This window comes from Ascaphus truei, chromosome 1 (genome assembly GCF_040206685.1).
Source record: "Ascaphus truei isolate aAscTru1 chromosome 1, aAscTru1.hap1, whole genome shotgun sequence".
In the NCBI taxonomy this organism is placed as follows: Eukaryota; Metazoa; Chordata; class Amphibia; order Anura; family Ascaphidae; genus Ascaphus; species Ascaphus truei.
This window is the reverse complement of record NC_134483.1, coordinates 7896407-7917913: the sequence shown is the minus strand read 5'-3', so window position 1 is coordinate 7917913 and position 21507 is coordinate 7896407. Positions and strand designations below refer to the sequence as shown.

Here is a 21507-nt window from a genome sequence, read left to right as displayed (position 1 = left end):
ACTTGGCCTCCTCCAGACCAATAGTGCATTTAGCGGGGTTAGCAGTTAGTCCAGCAGACCGGACTGCGTCAAGCACAGCTTGGACCTTTGGAAGGTGGGATTGCCAATCTTCACTATGGATTACCACATCATCCAGGTAGGCGGCAGCATACCGAGCATGTGGTTTTAAAATTTTATCCATCATTCTTTGGAATGTGGCGGGAGCTCCATGTAAGCCAAAAGGCAACACCTTATACTGAAAGAGGCCGTCTGGGGTTGAGAAGGCTGTCTTTTCTTTTGCCCTTTCTGTGAGGGGAACCTGCCAGTACCCTTTTGTTAGGTCTAGGGTTGTGAGATATCGGGCTTTGCCCAGTCTCTCTACAAGTTCATCTACCCTGGGCATAGGATAAGTATCAAATTTTGACACCGCGTTTAGTTTCCGGTAGTCATTACAAAACCTTGTTGTACCATCTGGCTTTGGGACTAAGACTATAGGGCTGTTCCACCCACTTTGGGATTCCTCAATTACACCTAGTTTTAGCATTTTTTTAACCTCTAAACTTATAGCCTTTCTTTTGGCCTCTGGGATTCGGTACGGTTTAAGGTTAACTCGGACCCCCGGTTCAGAGACTAGGTCATGTTCAATTACGCTAGTTCTACCTGGCCGTATAGAGAAGATTTCTTTGTTTCTTCTCACTAAATTCTGAACCTCTCGTTTCTGATGAACAGACAGGGTTTCAGCTATGCTAACCTCTGGGTCAGTTTCTTGATTCTCTGACGGACCTGGGGGTACTAGGGTTAACAAGACTTCTCTATCTTTCCAGGGCTTGAGTAGGTTTATATGGTAAATTTGCTCAGGTTTCCTCCTACCTGTCTGTCTTACCTTATAATTTACTTCTCCCACTCTTTCCAAGACCTCATATGGCCCATGCCATTTAGCAAGGAATTTACTCTCCACGGTGGGAACCAGAACTAGTACCCTATCACCTGGAGAAAAAATTCTGACCCTAGCACCCTTATTATATGTATTCCTCTGTGCTTCTTGAGCTTTCTCCATGTGTTCCCTCACTATGGGTAGGACTGCAGCAATGCGGTCCTGCATCTGGGCAACATGCTCTATTACACTTCTGTAAGGGGTAACCTTGTGTTCCCAAGTCTCTTTGGCTATATCCAGTAAGCCCCTTGGGTGTCGGCCATACAATAGTTCAAACGGGGAGAAGCCAGTAGATGATTGGGGAACTTCCCTAATGGCAAATAACAGGTACGGTAACAAACAATCCCAGTTTTTCCCATCTTTATCAACCGCCCGCCGTAACATGCTCTTTAAGGTTTTATTGAACCTTTCCACTAAACCATCTGTTTGTGGATGATAGACTGAGGTTCTGAGATGCTTGATTTTTAGGAGTTTACATAGCTCTTTCGTTACTTGGGACATAAATGGGGTTCCCTGGTCAGATAGAATCTCTTTAGGAATCCCGACCCGGGAAAACAGAACTACTAACTCTTTTGCTATGTTTTTAGCTGAGGTGCTACGTAGGGGAACTGCCTCCGGATATCGGGTGGCATAATCTAATATTACCAATATATGCTGATGTCCCCTAGCAGACTTTATTAGGGGTCCTACTAGATCCATAGCAATCCGGTCAAATGGTACCTCTATTATGGGAAGGGGTACCAATGGGCTGCGGTACGCCTTGAACGGGGCGGTGATCTGACATTCTGGGCATGAGGAACAATAATTCGTAATTTCTGCCAGAACCCCAGGCCAATAGAAGCTTCGGAGAACCTTTTCTTTTGTCTTTTCCACCCCTAGGTGTCCCCCCAATGGATGACTATGTGCGAGGTGTAATACTACGTTACGGAATGTCTGTGGTACCAACAATTGTTTAGTTGTAACTGATTTCCTTTTATCAACCCGATATACTAGGTCGTTCTCTACCTCGAAGTAGGGGTAAGCAAGTGACCTATCTGGTTGGCCAGGAGTACTATTCTGATCCCGTATATTTCCCCTTGCTACCGCTAATGTGGGGTCCTCCCACTGGGCCTTCTTAAAACTCCCAGGACTGACCTCTAGGTCAGCGAGGGTCTTATCCGGTTCTGGGGTGGTAAGTGTCTGCTCAACATCTTGATTTGGGGTATTCCCTACCAAAGTAGTGATGGGGAAGGGAATTTTACAGCACTCCTCCTTTTCCCCCTTCTTATTTGGGCCCTCGTCAACCTCCATTTCTGAAAAAGGGAAAGGATTTGTTTCTTCTAACACTTCGTTATGGTCCGCTATTGAACTCTGGGCGCTATTCTGAGCGGGGGACCACATTTTTAGAAAATGGGGAAAGTCGGTCCCTATTAACACATCATGTGCCAGTTTGGGTACAATACCCACCTTGAAATCTAAAGAACCAAACTCTGTTTCAAAAAAAACATCAACAGTGGAATATTCATGATTATCCCCATGTATACAACAAATTGCCACTCTTTGTGAACTGTTTCTCTGTTTCTTCTTAATGGGCAAGAGGTATTCGGACACTAGTGTGACCATGCTCCCAGAGTCAAGAAGTGCCCGAACCCTCTTACCATTAACCTTTACAAATGCCCACAGATGGTTATTCAAGGGGTCCTCTGGGCTAGGGCCCATACATTGGGACAACAGCGAATAAGGTTCCACGCTGTTGCATTGCATGGGCTCATCATTTAGTGGGCAGATTTTTGTAGTGTGGCCCCTCTCATGACAATTTACACATTTAGGTACATAGTCTGTGTCCCACTTAGAGCCTTTTCCCGGCTCCCCATGTTGGCTATTGCCCTTAGTGTGCGAACCACTGTTGCTTGTGCTGCGTGAAGGGGGTCGCCGCTCTTCAGCGCCCCTTAACCCCGGTACCCTTTTACCGTCTCTGGAAGAGTCCTGGAACCTCGGGTAGTGGGGTTGCTCCACGACTGTGGGTTGCGGGTGCTCTTCTGCTGCATTGTACCTTTCTACGAGGGCCACAAGCTCATCCGCATTGTGGGGGTCACTCCGACTGACCCAACGGCGTAAGGCAGAGGGAAGTTTCCTCAAGAACTGGTCCATGACCAACCGTTCCACGATGTGGCTGGCTGAGTTGATCTCGGGTTGTAGCCACTTCCGGGCGAGGTGGATGAGGTCATACATCTGGCTTCGGGTGGCTTTATCCATCGTGAAGGACCATGCGTGAAACCTTTGGGCGCGAACAGCCGTGGTTACGCCGAGGCGGGCGAGGATCTCGAACTTCAATTTTGCATAGACGTTAGCTTCGGCTGGCTCTAGATCAAAGTAAGCCTTCTGGGGTTCGCCGCTTAGGAAGGGTGCGATTAGACCAGCCCACTCAGCTTCTGGCCATCCCTCTCTCTGTGCCGTGCGTTCAAACGTGAGAAGATAGGCTTCCACATCATCCGAGGGTCCCATCTTCTGAAGGTAGTGGCTTGCCCTGGTCATTTTCGGAACTGGGGCTGCCGCTGCCAGTGGAAGGTTACTGATAGTCCCCCTCAGGATCTCGAGTTCCTGCTGTAAGCCCTGAGCGAACCGCTGTTGCTCCTCTCTCAGCAAGCGGTTTGTCTCTTGCTGGTTTGCATTCGCGTTTTGCAGGGCTTCATTCGTCTTTTGCTGGTTTGCATTCGCCTGTTGCTGGTTGGCATTCGCCTGTTGCTGGTTGGCATTAATCTCTTGCTGGGCTATTAGCAGCTGTTGCTGGGCTGCATTCGTCTGCTGCTGGTTTGCATTAGTTTCTTGCTGGGCTATTAACAGCTGTTGCTGGGTTTCATTCGCGTCTTTCTGGGCAGCGACATTGCGTACCAGCGCACCCACCACGTCTTCCATCTTGATTGCAGAGGATGAAAAAAACTTTTTTTTTTTTTTTTTTTTTCTTTCAAAGTTCTTCAACCCGCAGACCCCCTAGTGCTCTGCCCGCATTCTCCACCATATGTGACAAACGGCTTACTCCGGGGCTCCGTCGTTTGTCCGGGACTGTTTAGAACACGGTCTTTTAGGGTAGGTTAAAATGATGAGGCGTCCCGTACTGTTCCTTTAAACAGGCTATGCCTGGTTTATTCAGTCCCAGGCACTGAGACTGCCACAGTGCATACAACAGAAAACAGATCAAAACAAAAGCTGCTCACCTGAGCGATAACTTAACTTAGATATCCCTGACTCAGGGTTGGAAGTGGCTTTTCCACTCCCAACAACAAAACAAGGTACTTTTGCAGTCTTACACAAATGAACAGAAAGATTGAACCTGTTTGGGGAAGAGGCTTCTCCCCTCTGTAGTTCAGCAGCCTTCCAGCCTCCTGGCTCTTGTGGAGAGACCAGAGCAAACAGGAAATCAGTCTTTCATACCTGATTCCTAATTAGCATGACAGGTGACAGAAATCAGGCAGCAGACAAACTCTGGTCTGGATCTCTCATCCCTCAGTTCCAGCGCTTGCCAAACTGTGGGATGGAGTGTATGTATTATAAGGCTGCACTCCCAGGCCAAACAGGATAGAAACTGTCTAGTATCCTGGGAGCCCTATATACGGAATTTATTACCATCCCCTGGTTTCTGTCACAATATATATATATATATCGTATACATATACATGTATATATGTGTGTGTATGTTCCCTATATACACTCTTAAGCAAAGAGGGAGAGACAACCATGTCATCTTTTAATATTTCATATTTTATTACTCATTTATATTCAGAATGTGATTTTTCTTCATTGCTTCTTCAAAATGTTTTGCCAGTGGCTATTGTGAGTCACCAGTATGAAATATACAACCATTTGTCTGGTTAAAATATACAACCATTTGTCTTGCTAAGCAAAAGACAGAAGGAAGAAGTACTGTAGTTAGAACTTTTTTAGTGAGTGAAAGGTAATTCTGAGATCTTTATAAAGGTCTTTAATCTTGTAATACAAAAGGGAAACTTTGTACGGTGACTGGCAAAAATGACCTTGCATTCCTGAAGAAGCAGGAGACCATATGCCACAGGACAATCACATCTCTTGTATTTTATAGCCGTGCTTTATTTTCTCCTGAATGGCTGCTTTCCTGCAAGATCAATGTTTTCTTGGAGTTTAGAGACCACATTCAAACAAAACCATAGCATAACTATGTGCCACCATGTGTGTGTTGTACTTTGAATTCTGTTGAAGGTAGCTTGTGTTTGCCATGCAGAACAGCATATACCGCACCATGAGCGTACAGAGATCTGATTGTCCTTCCTTGCCCAAGCTGTGCGGTGGTTAGTGATGTGTTTATGGTGCTGGTGGTGGGTGTCTATGGTGAATCTTTCCTTTCCTACATGTTGTTGTAATGATATCTGATAAAATCTCTCATTGTTTGTCAAGAACAAACAATTATTATTATTATTGTCACTATTGTAATTAAGTCATGTCCGTTTGTCATGGGGGAAAACAGGACAATTCTAAAGAACGCCAATCACGTTACATTCTTCCTGGATTAATGCCTCTCCAAAAGGAAATTCGTTACAATATCCATATTTAGTCAATTATTATGTCAAATTATTGTCTGTAATTTCTCTGTTTTTTCCCTTGTCTCCCTTCCCCCCCTCCCAACTTACCCTTTCCTCCCCCCCCCCTCTCTTTTTCTATTCTTTTTCACCCCTTTCAAGTAATAAAGCACTTAAAGACTTTGAAGGTAGCTGCCTCCCGATTGGAGTCCCAGAAGTATTTAAATGTGCTAAAGTTACGGCGGAGTTTATGTTGGCTTTATTGAAATATCTTAAGACCTTATGTCCAAAATATATATGTAAATATCCAAAAAGATCGTTCTATAGTTCGGATGTAATCTATGTGCATTGTTCTTCCTGTTTCAAAGTCTTGATGTGATACCACAAAAAAACAATAAAAACGTTTGAAATAAAACGTGCCGCCTAAAAACTGCCGCAAACAGGCTCCCGAATCCTGGGAAATGCGCAGTGCGCTTATTGCGCAGGAAATGACCCGCACACACTGAGATTCTCAGCCTGTGCTTCCATGTTAGCTTTTTCTATAACCGTTAGGAAATATGTCACCTTCCCCAGACCCTCCATATAGAACGAGCTGCCGTATTTCTCACGGAAGACACTGCCCAGTGTCTCCCCATCTCTAAGTGTACGTAGTGCCGCAGGGCTGCTTTATGTGGATACTTTTACGATGAGCATGATCTGTTGTCAAAACGAATGAAGTCCGTGGCCTTAACTCCTCTTTGTATCCTAGCCTTTGAAGACCCTGACAGTGCTGTTGATGACAGGGACAGCGATTACCGCAGTGAGACAAGCAACAGCATTCCACCTCCATACCACACTACGTCCCAACCCAATGCCTCTGTGCACCAGTTCTCTGTACCGCCCCGACTGCCGCCGCAGGGCGGCTCGCGGGAATCCTGTGTAGACTCAATGCAGGGCTATGACTTGGACTACCGGGAGCGGAGGACCATGAGGTAAGCTCGGGTTGAATATTTTACCTGTATTGTCGGATCCTGATATTCCTTCCGTTAGCAAATCATTTTTTTTTAGGATTATCCGGCAAATTGTGCATTAATCTATTCTGAACAGATATTTTCTTTCTTCGTCGCAATATCATTTTGCTTTCTTTGGTTGAACTTGGAAAACCATCTCTGGTGTTAGCGGCTACCTGTCTGGCTGGTACGCAAACTGCTGTAAATTGGCCAAGTTCATTTTTTATTTAAACGTTTTATTGGACTTCATGCAATTTCTAATCTAATAGGAGCTTGATATTGTATCGGGGCACTCAAGCTCTAGTTAATTATATCTTATTTAGGTTGTTTTACCCTCCTCCCCCTTCCCATCACTGGCATAGTTATGACATTTGAATTCACATTTTACCATTCTGATCACAGATGGCATTACGGTGACATAGTCCAGATGTTATGTCTTTGCTTACCTGTGTGTAGATTGGTGAACAAATGCGAGCACGCTCCTCTGAATCACATCTGCAGATGGCTCCACGCTCGCAGTTTCCATCTGGTCAGCTGAAATTTGTCATCGTAATCAAAGAAGATTTATGGACATTTTTTCCAATTGTCCCCGGTTTATGCATAGTTCCTTACTTATTTATCGTTGTAACCTATAACGAGAGAACTTGACCCATTTGGCAGTGCATTACTGAAGCCATTACTGCAAATCAAGTGCACTGATGGCTTTAAATATTTTCATCATGATGGACATACATTAAAACAGATCTGCTTTGAATATAACCCCCAGACAGACCGTTTCCCTTTAAAGGAGCACTCCAAGCAATTTGCTACACGTACGGTATCTGTGTTTTATATATATAAATTCTGTCTTATTAGATAATACTTACTAACTTTTTTGTATTTTAAAATTCAACTCTTCATGCCATTTTGACGAGTTTTAATTAGCTGAGCATACTTTGATTTCTATAGCAGGTTTAGCCCATCTCCCAAGCAGTCTCGTTGGCAACATCTGAGATAGGACTAAAATGGTACCTGCAGTAAAGTATGGCTGTACAGCAACTTTTTATTTTATTTATAAAATGTGTTATCAGGAAGTAATACATTGAGAGTTACCTCTCGTTTTCAAGTATGTCCTGGGCATAGAGTTAAGACAAAAAATACATGGTTACAAATACAGTTACATAAGGGAACAGGGTATACATTATATACAAGACATTGCATGCACAGTTAGAGATAATATATGTTATAGGTGTATGTAACAGTTACAGACCAGATTAAAGTGTGAGACAGCTTTAGTTTTGAAAGAACTGAGACTGGTGCTGGATGTGAGAGTCTCTGGTAGACTGTTCCAGTTTTGGGGTGCACGGTAAGAGAAGGAGGAGCGGCCGGATACTTTGCTGAGCCTTGGGACCATGAACAGTCTTTTGGAGTCAGATCTCAGATGATAAGTGCTGCATGTGGTAGGGTTGAGGAGCTTGTTCAGGTAGGTGGGTAGCTTGCCCAGAAAGTATTTGAAGGCAAGACAGGAAAGATGAACTTTGCGCCTAGACTCGAGTGATGACCAATCTAGTTCTTTGAACTTTTCGCAGTGCTGTGTATTGTAGTTGCATTGGAGAACAAAACGGCTTATTGAATTGTAGCGCGTATCAACTTTACTACGGTGGGTTTGGGGTGCCTAGCCGAATACTATGGCCCCATAGTCGATATTTGGCATTAGCATCTGCTGTGCGATACGCTTTCTGACCAGCAGACTTAGGGAGGATTTGTTCCTATAAAGTACCCCTAGTTTGGCATAGGTCTTGGTTGTCAGGCTATCAATGTGCATCCCAAATGTTAAATGGGAGTCAAACCATATAACCAAATATTTATAACTAGTAACAGGAGTTAGGCTGTTTCACGGGAACTTGTGAGAGGCCTATATTATACACCAAAATTACCTGGGTTGAACTGAACACGACTGAGATATAAATAAATATAGTTTATTCCTTGAAAAAGTGAACACACATGATATACAAATAAAAGACAAAATATAGACACTTACTTAAAGGTTTGGACAAGAAAGCCATCAGGATACAGGATGGGCCATTACTTCCATAATTCAGGTTCAGATGTAGACATCACGAAAATACATGAAGACACACAGTATAGGCTGGGCACTGGTTTAAATGCAAATCTCCAGTCTATACCTTACTATTGAGTGTAGGCCATTGGAGAACAATTACCTGCACCCAATCTCTGTCATAAATCAGTGGTGAGGTTGACAGTCTTACCCCAGAGTAAAACTCCTCCCACCCCAGGACGTTTAAAAACTGCTTTTCCTATCTAAATAACTTCATAACTTCAGTTCATGTACTACTTACTGGCATGCAAGACATATTAATACATTCCGGCACGCATGACGCTCCCAATGAGACTAAATATTACCGTGTAATACTAAAATTAAGAGAGATATTAATATCTGTCTCTTAGTACCTGTTAGACATCATGTGTCTGTAATCATTAGTTGCGAATCGGTCCCATGAATACACACATGTAGCTTTTAGCATGTTCAGCCGAGGACATCTCATAATATTCTTATATTTAATAAAGTCACTCATTCTGATATCTCCTTTTGTAGCCGCACCCCTGGCCCCCATAAAACCCATTGCCAAGAAATGCTTTGAAGCTGGGCCTCCTGTGTAGAGAACATTTGTCACAGGTGCAATATTTCACACCCAATGCCCCAGACCTGGGTCCTAGCTGTCTCTACCAGCAATATACCCTTGGCCTGCAAATTATGTATTAACATACACTAAACCCCCTCTGTACTTTTCACACCCAACTTCAATCAAGCCTTTTGAAGCCCAGATATTTCTGAAAAGACACCACACATATTTGTATTTTCCTAAAACTGTAGCTCATTAACACCTTAAGCCTCCCGCACGAACCCCAGTGTATGTGTTGGTGCAAACACTGGGATGACACAATACATTTTTACAGGGGAATAAACAGTTGGATTCTGAAGCAAGGTAAAAACATATTACTGGACCCCAGTCCAGTTAACCCCTTGCTTCCCACGTGAGAGCAGGGGGTGGCCAAATGGGGTGTAACCTCTTCAATACCAGGCCAAACCCCCTCTCCCATGACAGGGTGGTATTAGCGTTGGTTCTGATCTGAAGCTCAATCATTGGAAGCTTTAAAAATGTAGCCTTGGTCCCAAATACCATTGTTACAGTCTTGTCAGTGTTTAAAAACAGTTTGTTTTGTGAAATCCAATTTTCAAGTCTCAAAAAGTCAGATTGAAGTACGTGTCCAAGGTCGGAGAGGCTATGGCTGTGTGCATATAAGATTGTGTCATCTGCATACATGTGTATTGAGGCTTCCTTACAAGCTGTGGGAAGATCGTTGATGAACACTGAGAAGAGTAGGGGCCCCAGAACAGAGCCTTGCGGGACACCACAGATGATATCCAGGGGTTTGGAATTAGAGCCTGAGATGGACACACTGATCGGTAGGACTGAAACCAGTTTAAAACATGCTTCCCTATTCCAGAGCTTTGGAGTTTGTTAAGCAGGAAAGCATGATCAACAGTATCAAAAGCCTTTGCAAAATCTAGGAATACTGCACCAGTGAGTTGTCCCCGTTCCATTCCACACTGGATTTCATTGCAAACTTTTAACAGGGTAGTTAGGGTGGAGTGTTTGGGGCGAAAGCCAGATTGGAATTGGCTAGGGAAATTTGTCTTGGTATAGTAATCGCTTAATTGGGAGTGGACACATTGTTCCATGACTTTGGATAGAATTGGGAGAAGTGAGATTGGCCTGTAGTTTGAGACAGTGTTTTTGTCCCCACTTTTGATGATTGGGACAACTCTGGCAGTTTTCCAGGTGTTAGGGATATGGCCTGCAGACAGGATAGAGTTTACTATGGAAGCAATTGGTTTAGCAATGGCTGGGGCACCAAGTCGTAGGAACTTATACTCTACTTTTAAAATGTAGTCTTTGCCTGCTGTTAAATTCTAAGTCCATAGGTACATTTACTTATCTTAGAGGAGTGTGTATATATTATATTATACATTATATAGATATATTATATAATTACTATATATTATACTTATAATTAATTATAATAATATAATATTATATTAATATATTATATTATACAATATATATGTTATACACTCTAGTGTCCTGGAACAGGATTGTATATTTTCTGTGTACTTTTTCTGTTCTCACACTGCCAGCTCTCCAGAGGGAAAGCTACATGTTTCCCTGTTCTGAAGCAGCCAGTGCTGCTGTGTAAATTGCAACATAGTTGTTACAATATTACTTTTTCTACAAGCCACTAGTCAGTTGCCTTGGCAACCTCCCAATGCTCATAGCTTGAGATTGGTTTAGCCCTCTCCCCCTGCCCTTCTTTGTATATTGTTATGCCCCTTGGCTTCTTCCTGTCTGGAAAGGAAAGTGTGTTCTCTCTTTTCAACAGCAGACAAAGTGAGTGCAGGCATACCCCGCATTAACGTACGCAATGGGTCCAGAGCATGTATGTAAAGCGAAAATGTACTTAAAGTGAAGCACTACCTTTTTTCCACTCATCGATGCTTCGGTACAGGTAGGGAGCCGGTATTGCTGTTCAGGAGGTGCTGACAGGCGCATGTGCGAGCTGCCGTTTGCCTATTGGGCGAGGAGAATCAGGGCGTCACTACTACGGCGGTCTGTAGGGCAGAATAAGTGTCCATACTTGCGAAGCGAGCGTACGGACACAGGGGTATGGTGCTATTGAAAATATGTCCTTACTTGCAAGTGTACTTAAAGTGAGTGTCCTTAAACCAGGGTATGCCTGTAGACACATCTTCCACTGCTCCCTTAGAAAGGGATTCCTTTTTACCTTCCCCTGACAAAAAAAGCCACTACCTTTCAAATAGGATACTTCTCACAAGAGACATTTCCTACCACAAACTACATACAAGAACTTTTATATTTCGGTTAACCCCACTCAATAAAGTTGAAGAAAATAGAAGGACTCTGTGGGCTTTAAAAAGGGGGTGAGTTTATGCTACATGGATCTTCTCACCTGCTACAAGTGAGCCTGGATCCAGAATACTAAGGATGTCTGCACATCCTTCTGTGATAGGCTGAGCGGCCTCTCCCTCACCCAGGAAATACTGGTGGAGGGACTTTTAATGGCCATGGGGTGCAGAGGTAGAGTGACAGGTGTTAATATCCCGTCAATCCAAAAGTGAAGCAGAAGAAAAAGGTTGATGTCCTCCGGCACGTAGACTCAGCACATCAAAGATGAATATGTGGAAGATACTGCTGCGGCCCCTTTTATCCTCCTACATCCCCGAATTTTTTCGGGGATGTTCTCCGTATGCCACGCACTTTCACGCGTTCAGCCGCATTCAGCGCTGAACGGCTAGACAGCGCTAATAGCGCTAAACAATGAAAAACGCCCACGGCGCCTAACACGGCCGGAACATGCCGCATCTGCCCGCAAGTTTAAATTTCGCGCCGAAACTGCCGCAGGAGGCTAAAAGCGGCCGCCACTGTAGGAGAAAACACAACAGTGTAGCAATGATCAAAATGGTAAGAGTGTCCGATTATATAACACTGGCATAAATCTGGCCAGGCGATTAACACCCGGTAGAGTAGCTTTTATGGATGTCCTCCTGTGTTCCCAGATAACAGCAGATAGAATCTCGCTGTGCAGGTTTTTAACCTATTATGGGGCTTGGAGGTGTTCTTCAGATCCCCAGATAAGAGTTAACCCTTACACAATAGAAGAAAAAGCCCTCAGCGCTGACTTTAGGAAAGAATATTGAGTTCATTCCCTCAGTCTTTTTCATTAATATAGCATGTTGCACTTAACTCCTTGCTACTGTATACTGTAACTTGCTGTGAAAACACCTTTTTCAATCTGTCTAGTTGATTTTGTAACGAATGTATTAGGCTGCAATATGTAGCCCCGAAATATCATGGAATTTGGGGGAAATGGCTTAAAATATGTTAATTTGCCATGTACATGTTTACTAGCTAATTTCTCTCAAACAATGGAAACCTCAACATTCAAGTGTTGACTCTTGCTGCCATAGCATACAATGAGAGACATAATTAATGTCAGTTTTGAACGTTAAGGCTGTATAGTAGACAGTATAAACTGGTAAAACAATCTGCTAATTATTTACTCACCAGAACCAACAATTAAGATGTACTTCTGTAGAAACTGAACTCACCCAAGTAGAAATAATAAGAAAACAAGGACTGCACAATTGATTAAATCACCATTTTAAACAATACAATGTGTGCCCAACAATTAAAAAAAATAATTGTTACGGAGGGCCCACTAAACCACGTCCTTTTGTGGAAGTTTTAGGAGATTACAATATTATGTAACTGTAGCAACAAAACTGTGGTTATATTATGTGGTGCAAAACGAGGTATATCGGAGAAAGAAAAGCACAATGTTCTAGGCCTTACAGTGGCCATCGTAATGTTTTAATGCAAACTACAGTAATGTGCGTGTTTAGTATACTAAGAGGCCTAAATATCAATACAATCAAAATGAATCCTACAAAGTAATTGTCCCTGCGGGTTTCCTCTGTGTTCTGCATTTCTCTGGGATACGATTTCTGACTGCCTGTATGAGTGAGGTATTGTTAGAAGTATGTACAGTATAATGCATTCTCTACAACAGGTCAGGTTTTCAGGTTATCCATTGTCATAAAGCTGTGTTTATCATACTGATCTGCACTATTAGTTCTTTCTCTCACTCGAGTGCTACCATCTGCTACACTGACTGGCACATTGAGAAGCTCCCCATATCCACATATCCTCACCTCATTCCAGTGCCTGTTTTCCATTGGAATCCTGTAAGTAGGATATCCATAGAGACAAGTTATCGCTTTATCTCTATATTGCGGTACCATCTACACTTAGTAGTTGTTTTTTCCATTCTCTTCCGGCCGATATACTCCCCCTGGATTCCAAGAATATCATTCAGGTTGCAACATACAACCTTTATCCAGGTGAGGGCTACTCACCTTGCATGTTGCAACCGAAACGTCGGATTTCATTGTCTAAATAACAATCTTGCACAGCCGCAGGGCCTCCTCTTCACTTCTTCTTGTAAGCTACCTATTGGGCCACCCAGGAAGGCCCCTTTGAGCAGGAGCATGGTCATTTCTTTGTCACTCTCTCTGGAACTAGGTGTGCTGGGAAACTCCATGTTACTACTATCCTACTGTACATTGCAAATAGACACCTACTATCCTACTGTACATTGCAAATAGACACACCTACTATCCTACTGTACATTGCAAATAGGCACCTACTATCCTACTGTACATTGCAAATAGGCACCTACTATCCTACTGTACATTGCAAATACACACACCTACTATCCTACTGTACATTGCAAATAGACACCTACTATCCTACTGTACATTGCAAATAGACACACCTACTATCCGATTGTACATTGCAAATAGACACCTACTATCCTACTGTACATTGCAAATAGACACACCTACTATCCTACTGTACATTGCAGATAGACACACCTACTATCCTACTGTACATTGCAAATAGACACACCTAACATCCTACTGTACATTGCAAATAGACACACCTACTATCCTACTGTACATTGCAAATAGACACACCTACTATCCTACTGTACATTGCAAATAGACACACCTACTATCCTACTGTACATTGCAAATAGACACACCTACTATCCTACTGTACATTGCAAATAGACACACCTACTATCCTACTGTACATTGCAAATAGACACACCTACTATCCTACTGTACATTGCAAATAGACACCTACTATCCTACTGTACATTGCAAATAGACACACCTACTATCCTACTATACATTGCAAATACACACCTACTATCCTACTATACATTGCAAATACACACCTACTATCCTACTGTACATTGCAAATACACACCTACTATCCTACTGTACATTGCAAATAGACACACCTACTATCCTACTGTACATTGCAAATAGACACACCTACTATCCTACTGTACATTGCAAATACACACCTACTATCCTACTGTACATTGCAAATAGGCACCTACTATCCTACTGTACATTGCAAATAGGCACCTACTATCCTACTGTACATTGCAAATAGACACACCTACTATCCTACTGTACATTGCAAATAGACACCTACTATCCTACTGTACATTGCAAATAGACACCTACTATCCTACTGTACATTGCAAATAGGCACCTACTATCCTACTGTACATTGCAAATACACACACCTACTATCCTACTGTACATTGCAAATAGGCACCTACTATCCTACTGTACATTGCAAATAGACACACCTACTATCCTACTGTACATTGCAAATACACACCTACTATCCTACTGTACATTGCAAATAGGCACCTACTATCCTACTGTACATTGCAAATAGGCACCTACTATCCTACTGTACATTGCAAATAGACACACCTACTATCCTACTGTACATTGCAAATAGACACACCTACTATCCTACTGTACATTGCAAATAGGCACCTACTATCCTACTGTACATTGCAAATAGACACCTACTATCCTACTGTACATTGCAAATAGACACACCTACTATCCTACTATACATTGCAAATACACACCTACTATCCTACTGTACATTGCAAATACACACCTACTATCCTACTGTACATTGCAAATAGACACACCTACTATCCTACTGTACATTGCAAATAGACACACCTACTATCCTACTATACATTGCAAATACACACCTACTATCCTACTATACATTGCAAATACACACCTACTATCCTACTGTACATTGCAAATACACACCTACTATCCTACTGTACATTGCAAATAGACACACCTACTATCCTACTGTACATTGCAAATAGACACACCTACTATCCTACTGTACATTGCAAATAGGCACCTACTATCCTACTGTACATTGCAAATAGACACCTACTATCCTACTGTACATTGCAAATAGGCACCTACTATCCTACTGTACATTGCAAATAGGCACCTACTATCCTACTGTACATTGCAAATAGGCACCTACTATCCTACTGTACATTGCAAATAGGCACCTACTATCCTACTGTACATTGCAAATAGGCACCTACTATCCTACTGTACATTGCAAATACACACCTACTATCCTACTGTACATTGCAAATAGACACCTACTATCCTACTGTACATTGCAAATAGGCACCTACTATCCTACTGTACATTGCAAATAGACACACCTACTATCCTACTGTACATTGCAAATAGACACACCTACTATCCTACTGTTCATTGCAAATAGACACACCTACTATCCTACTGTACATTGCAAATAGGCACACCTACTATCCTACTGTACATTGCAAATAGGCACCTACTATCCTACTGTACATTGCAAATACACACACCTACTATCCTACTGTACATTGCAAATAGACACCTACTATCCTACTGTACATTGCAAATAGGCACCTACTATCCTACTGTACATTGCAAATAGGCACCTACTATCCTACTGTACATTGCAAATAGACACCTTCTATCCTACTGTACATTGCAAATAGGCACCTACTATCCTACTGTACATTGCAAATAGACACACCTACTATCCTACTGTACATTGCAAATAGGCACCTACTATCCTACTGTACATTGCAAATAGACACCTACTATCCTACTGTACATTGCAAATAGACACCTACTATCCTACTGTACATTGCAAATAGGCACCTACTATCCTACTGTACATTGCAAATAGACACACCTACTATCCTACTGTACATTGCAAATAGACACACCTACTATCCTACTGTACATTGCAAATACACACCTACTATCCTACTGTACATTGCAAATAGACACACCTACTATCCTACTGTACATTGCAAATACACACCTACTATCCTACTGTACATTGCAAATAGACACACCTACTATCCTACTGTACATTGCAAATAGACACACCTACTATCCTACTGTACATTGCAAATAGACACACCTACTATCCTACTGTACATTGCAAATAGACACACCTACTATCCTACTGTACATTGCAAATAGGCACCTACTATCCTACTGTACATTGCAAATACACACACCTACTATCCTACTGTACATTGCAAATAGACACACCTACTATCCTACTGTACATTGCAAATAGACACACCTACTATCCTACTGTACATTGCAAATAGACACCTACTATCCTACTGTACATTGCAAATACACACACCTACTATCCTACTGTACATTGCAAATAGACACCTACTATCCTACTGTACATTGCAAATACACACACCTACTATCCTACTGTACATTGCAAATAGACACCTACTATCCTACTGTACATTGCAAATAGACACCTACTATCCTACTGTACATTGCAAATAGGCACCTACTATCCTACTGTACATTGCAAATAGACACCTACTATCCTACTGTACATTGCAAATAGGCACCTACTATCCTACTGTACATTGCAAATAGACACCTACTATCCTACTGTACATTGCAAATAGGCACCTACTATCCTACTGTACATTGCAAATAGGCACCTACTATCCTACTGTACATTGCAAATAGACACACCTACTATCCTACTGTACATTGCAAATAGGCACCTACTATCCTACTGTACATTGCAAATAGACACACCTACTATCCTACTGTACATTGCAAATAGACACACCTACTATCCTACTGTACATTGCAAATACACACCTACTATCCTACTGTACATTGCAAATAGACACCTACTATCCTACTGTACATTGCAAATACACACCTACTATCCTACTGTACATTGCAAATACACACCTACTATCCTACTGTACATTGCAAATACACACACCTACTATCCTACTGTACATTGCAAATAGGCACCTACTATCCTACTGTACATTGCAAATAGGCACCTACTATCCTACTGTACATTGCAAATAGACACACCTACTATCCTACTGTACATTGCAAATAGGCACCTACTATCCTACTGTACATTGCAAATAGACACACCTACTATCCTACTGTACATTGCAAATAGACACACCTACTATCCTACTGTACATTGCAAATAGGCACCTACTATCCTACTGTACCTTGCAAATAGACACACCTACTATCCTACTGTACATTGCAAATAGACACACCTACTATCCTACTGTACATTGCAAATAGGCACCTACTATCCTACTGTACATTGCAAATAGGCACCTACTATCCTACTGTACATTGCAAATAGGCACCTACTATCCTACTGTACATTGCAAATAGGCACCTACTATCCTACTGTACATTGCAAATAGACACCTACTATCCTACTGTACATTGCAAATAGACACACCTACTATCCTACTGTACATTGCAAATAGACACACCTACTATCCTACTGTACATTGCAAATAGGCACCTACTATCCTACTGTACATTGCAAATAGACACCTACTATCCTACTGTACATTGCAAATAGACACCTACTATCCTACTGTACATTGCAAATAGGCACCTACTATCCTACTGTACATTGCAAATAGACACACCTACTATCCTACTGTACATTGCAAATAGACACACCTACTATCCTACTGTACATTGCAAATAGGCACCTACTATCCTACTGTACATTGCAAATACACACACCTACTATCCTACTGTACATTGCAAATAGACACCTACTATCCTACTGTACATTGCAAATAGGCACCTACTATCCTACTGTACATTGCAAATAGGCACCTACTATCCTACTGTACATTGCAAATAGACACACCTACTATCCTACTGTACATTGCAAATAGACACACCTACTATCCTACTGTACATTGCAAATAGACACACCTACTATCCTACTGTACATTGCAAATAGGCACCTACTATCCTACTGTACATTGCAAATACACACACCTACTATCCTACTGTACATTGCAAATAGACACACCTACTATCCTACTGTACATTGCAAATAGACACCTACTATCCTACTGTACATTGCAAATAGGCACCTACTATCCTACTGTACATTGCAAATACACACACCTACTATCCTACTGTACATTGCAAATAGACACACCTACTATCCTACTGTACATTGCAAATAGACACCTACTATCCTACTGTACATTGCAAATACACACACCTACTATCCTATTGTACATTGCAAATAGACACCTACTATCCTACTGTACATTGCAAATAGGCACCTACTATCCTACTGTACATTGCAAATAGGCACCTACTATCCTACTGTACATTGCAAATAGACACCTACTATCCTACTGTACATTGCAAATACACACACCTACTATCCTACTGTACATTGCAAATACACACCTACTATCCTACTGTACATTGCAAATAGACACACCTACTATCCTACTGTACATTGCAAATAGGCACCTACTATCCTACTGTACATTGCAAATAGACACCTACTATCCTACTGTACATTGCAAATAGGCACCTACTATCCTACTGTACATTGCAAATAGACACACCTACTATCCTACTGTACATTGCAAATAGGCACCTACTATCCTACTGTACATTGCAAATAGACACCTACTATCCTACTGTACATTGCAAATAGACACACCTACTATCCTACTGTACATTGCAAATAGACACCTACTATCCTACTGTACATTGCAAATAGACACACCTACTATCCTACTGTACATTGCAAATAGACACCTACTATCCTACTGTACATTGCAAATAGACACCTACTATCCTACTGTACATTGCAAATAGACACCTACTATCCTACTGTACATTGCAAATAGGCACCTACTATCCAACTGTACATTGCAAATAGACACCTACTATCCTACTGTACATTGCAAATAGACACACCTACTATCCTACTGTACATTGCAAATAGACACACCTACTATCCTACTGTACATTGCAAATAGACACACCTACTATCCTACTGTACATTGCAAATAGACACACCTACTATCCTACTGTACATTGCAAATAGACACCTACTATCCTACTGTACATTGCAAATACACACACCTACTATCCTACTGTACATTGCAAATAGACACCTACTATCCTACTGTACATTGCAAATAGGCACCTACTATCCTACTGTACATTGCAAATAGACACCTACTATCCTACTGTACATTGCAAATAGGCACCTACTATCCTACTGTACATTGCAAATAGACACCTACTATCCTACTGTACATTGCAAATAGGCACCTACTATCCTACTGTACATTGCAAATAGACACACCTACTATCCTACTGTACATTGCAAATAGGCACCTACTATCCTACTGTACATTGCAAATAGACACACCTACTATCCTACTGTACATTGCAAATAGACACACCTACTATCCTACTGTACATTGCAAATAGGCACCTGCTATCCTACTGTACATTGCAAATAGACACACCTACTATCCTACTGTACATTGCAAATAGACACACCTACTATCCTACTGTACATTGCAAATAGACACCTACTATCCTACTGTACCTTGCAAATAGACACCTACTATCCTACTGTACCTTGCAAATAGACACCTACTATCCTACTGTACCTTGCAAATAGACACCTACTATCCTACTGTACATTGCAAATAGGCACCTACTATCCTACTGTACCTTGCAAATAGACACCTACTATCCTACTGTACATTGCAAATAGACACCTACTATCCTACTGTACATTGCAAATAGACACACCTACTATCCTACTGTACATTGCAAATAGGCACCTACTATCCTACTGTACATTGCAAATAGACACACCTACTATCCTACTGTACATTGCAAATAGACACACCTACTATCCTACTGTACATTGCAAATAGGCACCTACTATCCTACTGTACATTGCAAATAGACACACCTACTATCCTACTGTACATTGCAAATAGACACACCTACTATCCTACTGTACATTGCAAATAGGCACCTACTATCCTACTGTACATTGCAAATACACACACCTACTATCCTACTGTACATTGCAAATAGACACCTACTATCCTACTGTACATTGCAAATACACACACCTACTATCCTACTGTACATTGCAAATAGACACCTACTATCCTACTGTACATTGCAAATACACACACCTACTATCCTACTGTACATTGCAAATAGACACCTACTATCCTACTGTACATTGCAAATAGGCACCTACTATCCTACTGTACATTGCAAATAGGCACCTACTATCCTACTGTACATTGCAAATAGACACACCTACTATCCTACTGTACATTGCAAATAGACACACCTACTATCCTACTGTACATTGCAAATAGGCACCTACTATCCTACTGTACATTGCAAATACACACACCTACTATCCTACTGTACATTGCAAATAGACACACCTACTATCCTACTGTACATTGCAAATAGACACCTACTATCCTACTGTACATTGCAAATAGGCACCTACTATCCTACTGTACATTGCAAATACACACACCTACTATCCTACTGTACATTGCAAATAGACACACCTACTATCCTACTGTACATTGCAAATAGACACCTACTATCCTACTGTACATTGCAAATACACACACCTACTATCCTACTGTACATTGCAAATAGACACACCTACTATCCTACTGTACATTGCAAATAGGCACCTACTATCCTACTGTACATTGCAAATAGACACCTACTATCCTACTGTACATTGCAAATAGGCACCTACTATCCTACTGTACATTGCAAATAGGCACCTACTATCCTACTGTACATTGCAAATAGACACCTACTATCCTACTTTACATTGCAAATACACACACCTACTATCCTACTGTACATTGCAAATACACACCTACTATCCTACTGTACATTACAAATAGACACACCTACTATCCTACTGTACATTGCAAATAGGCACCTACTATCCTACTGTACATTGCAAATAGACACCTACTATCCTACTGTACATTGCAAATAGACACACCTACTATCCTACTGTACATTGCAAATAGACACCTACTATCCTACTGTACATTGCAAATAGACACACCTACTATCCTACTGTACATTGCAAATAGGCACCTACTATCCTACTGTACATTGCAAATAGGCACCTACTATCCT

The 21507-nt window shown here is 41.6% G+C and overlaps 1 protein-coding gene across 9 annotated transcripts in view; it reads left to right on the top strand.

Annotated features, from left to right (window-relative positions):
- The window catches only part of UNC13B (unc-13 homolog B), a 565224-nt gene that overhangs the window by 81251 nt on the left and 462466 nt on the right, over positions 1–21507 (top strand). For all 9 annotated transcript variants that reach the window (XM_075579702.1, XM_075580181.1, XM_075580121.1 and 6 more), the window contains one exon: positions 6191–6413. In XM_075579702.1, coding sequence (XP_075435817.1) covers positions 6191–6413 — 223 coding nt within the window. The remainder of the gene's footprint in view (positions 1–6190; positions 6414–21507) is intronic.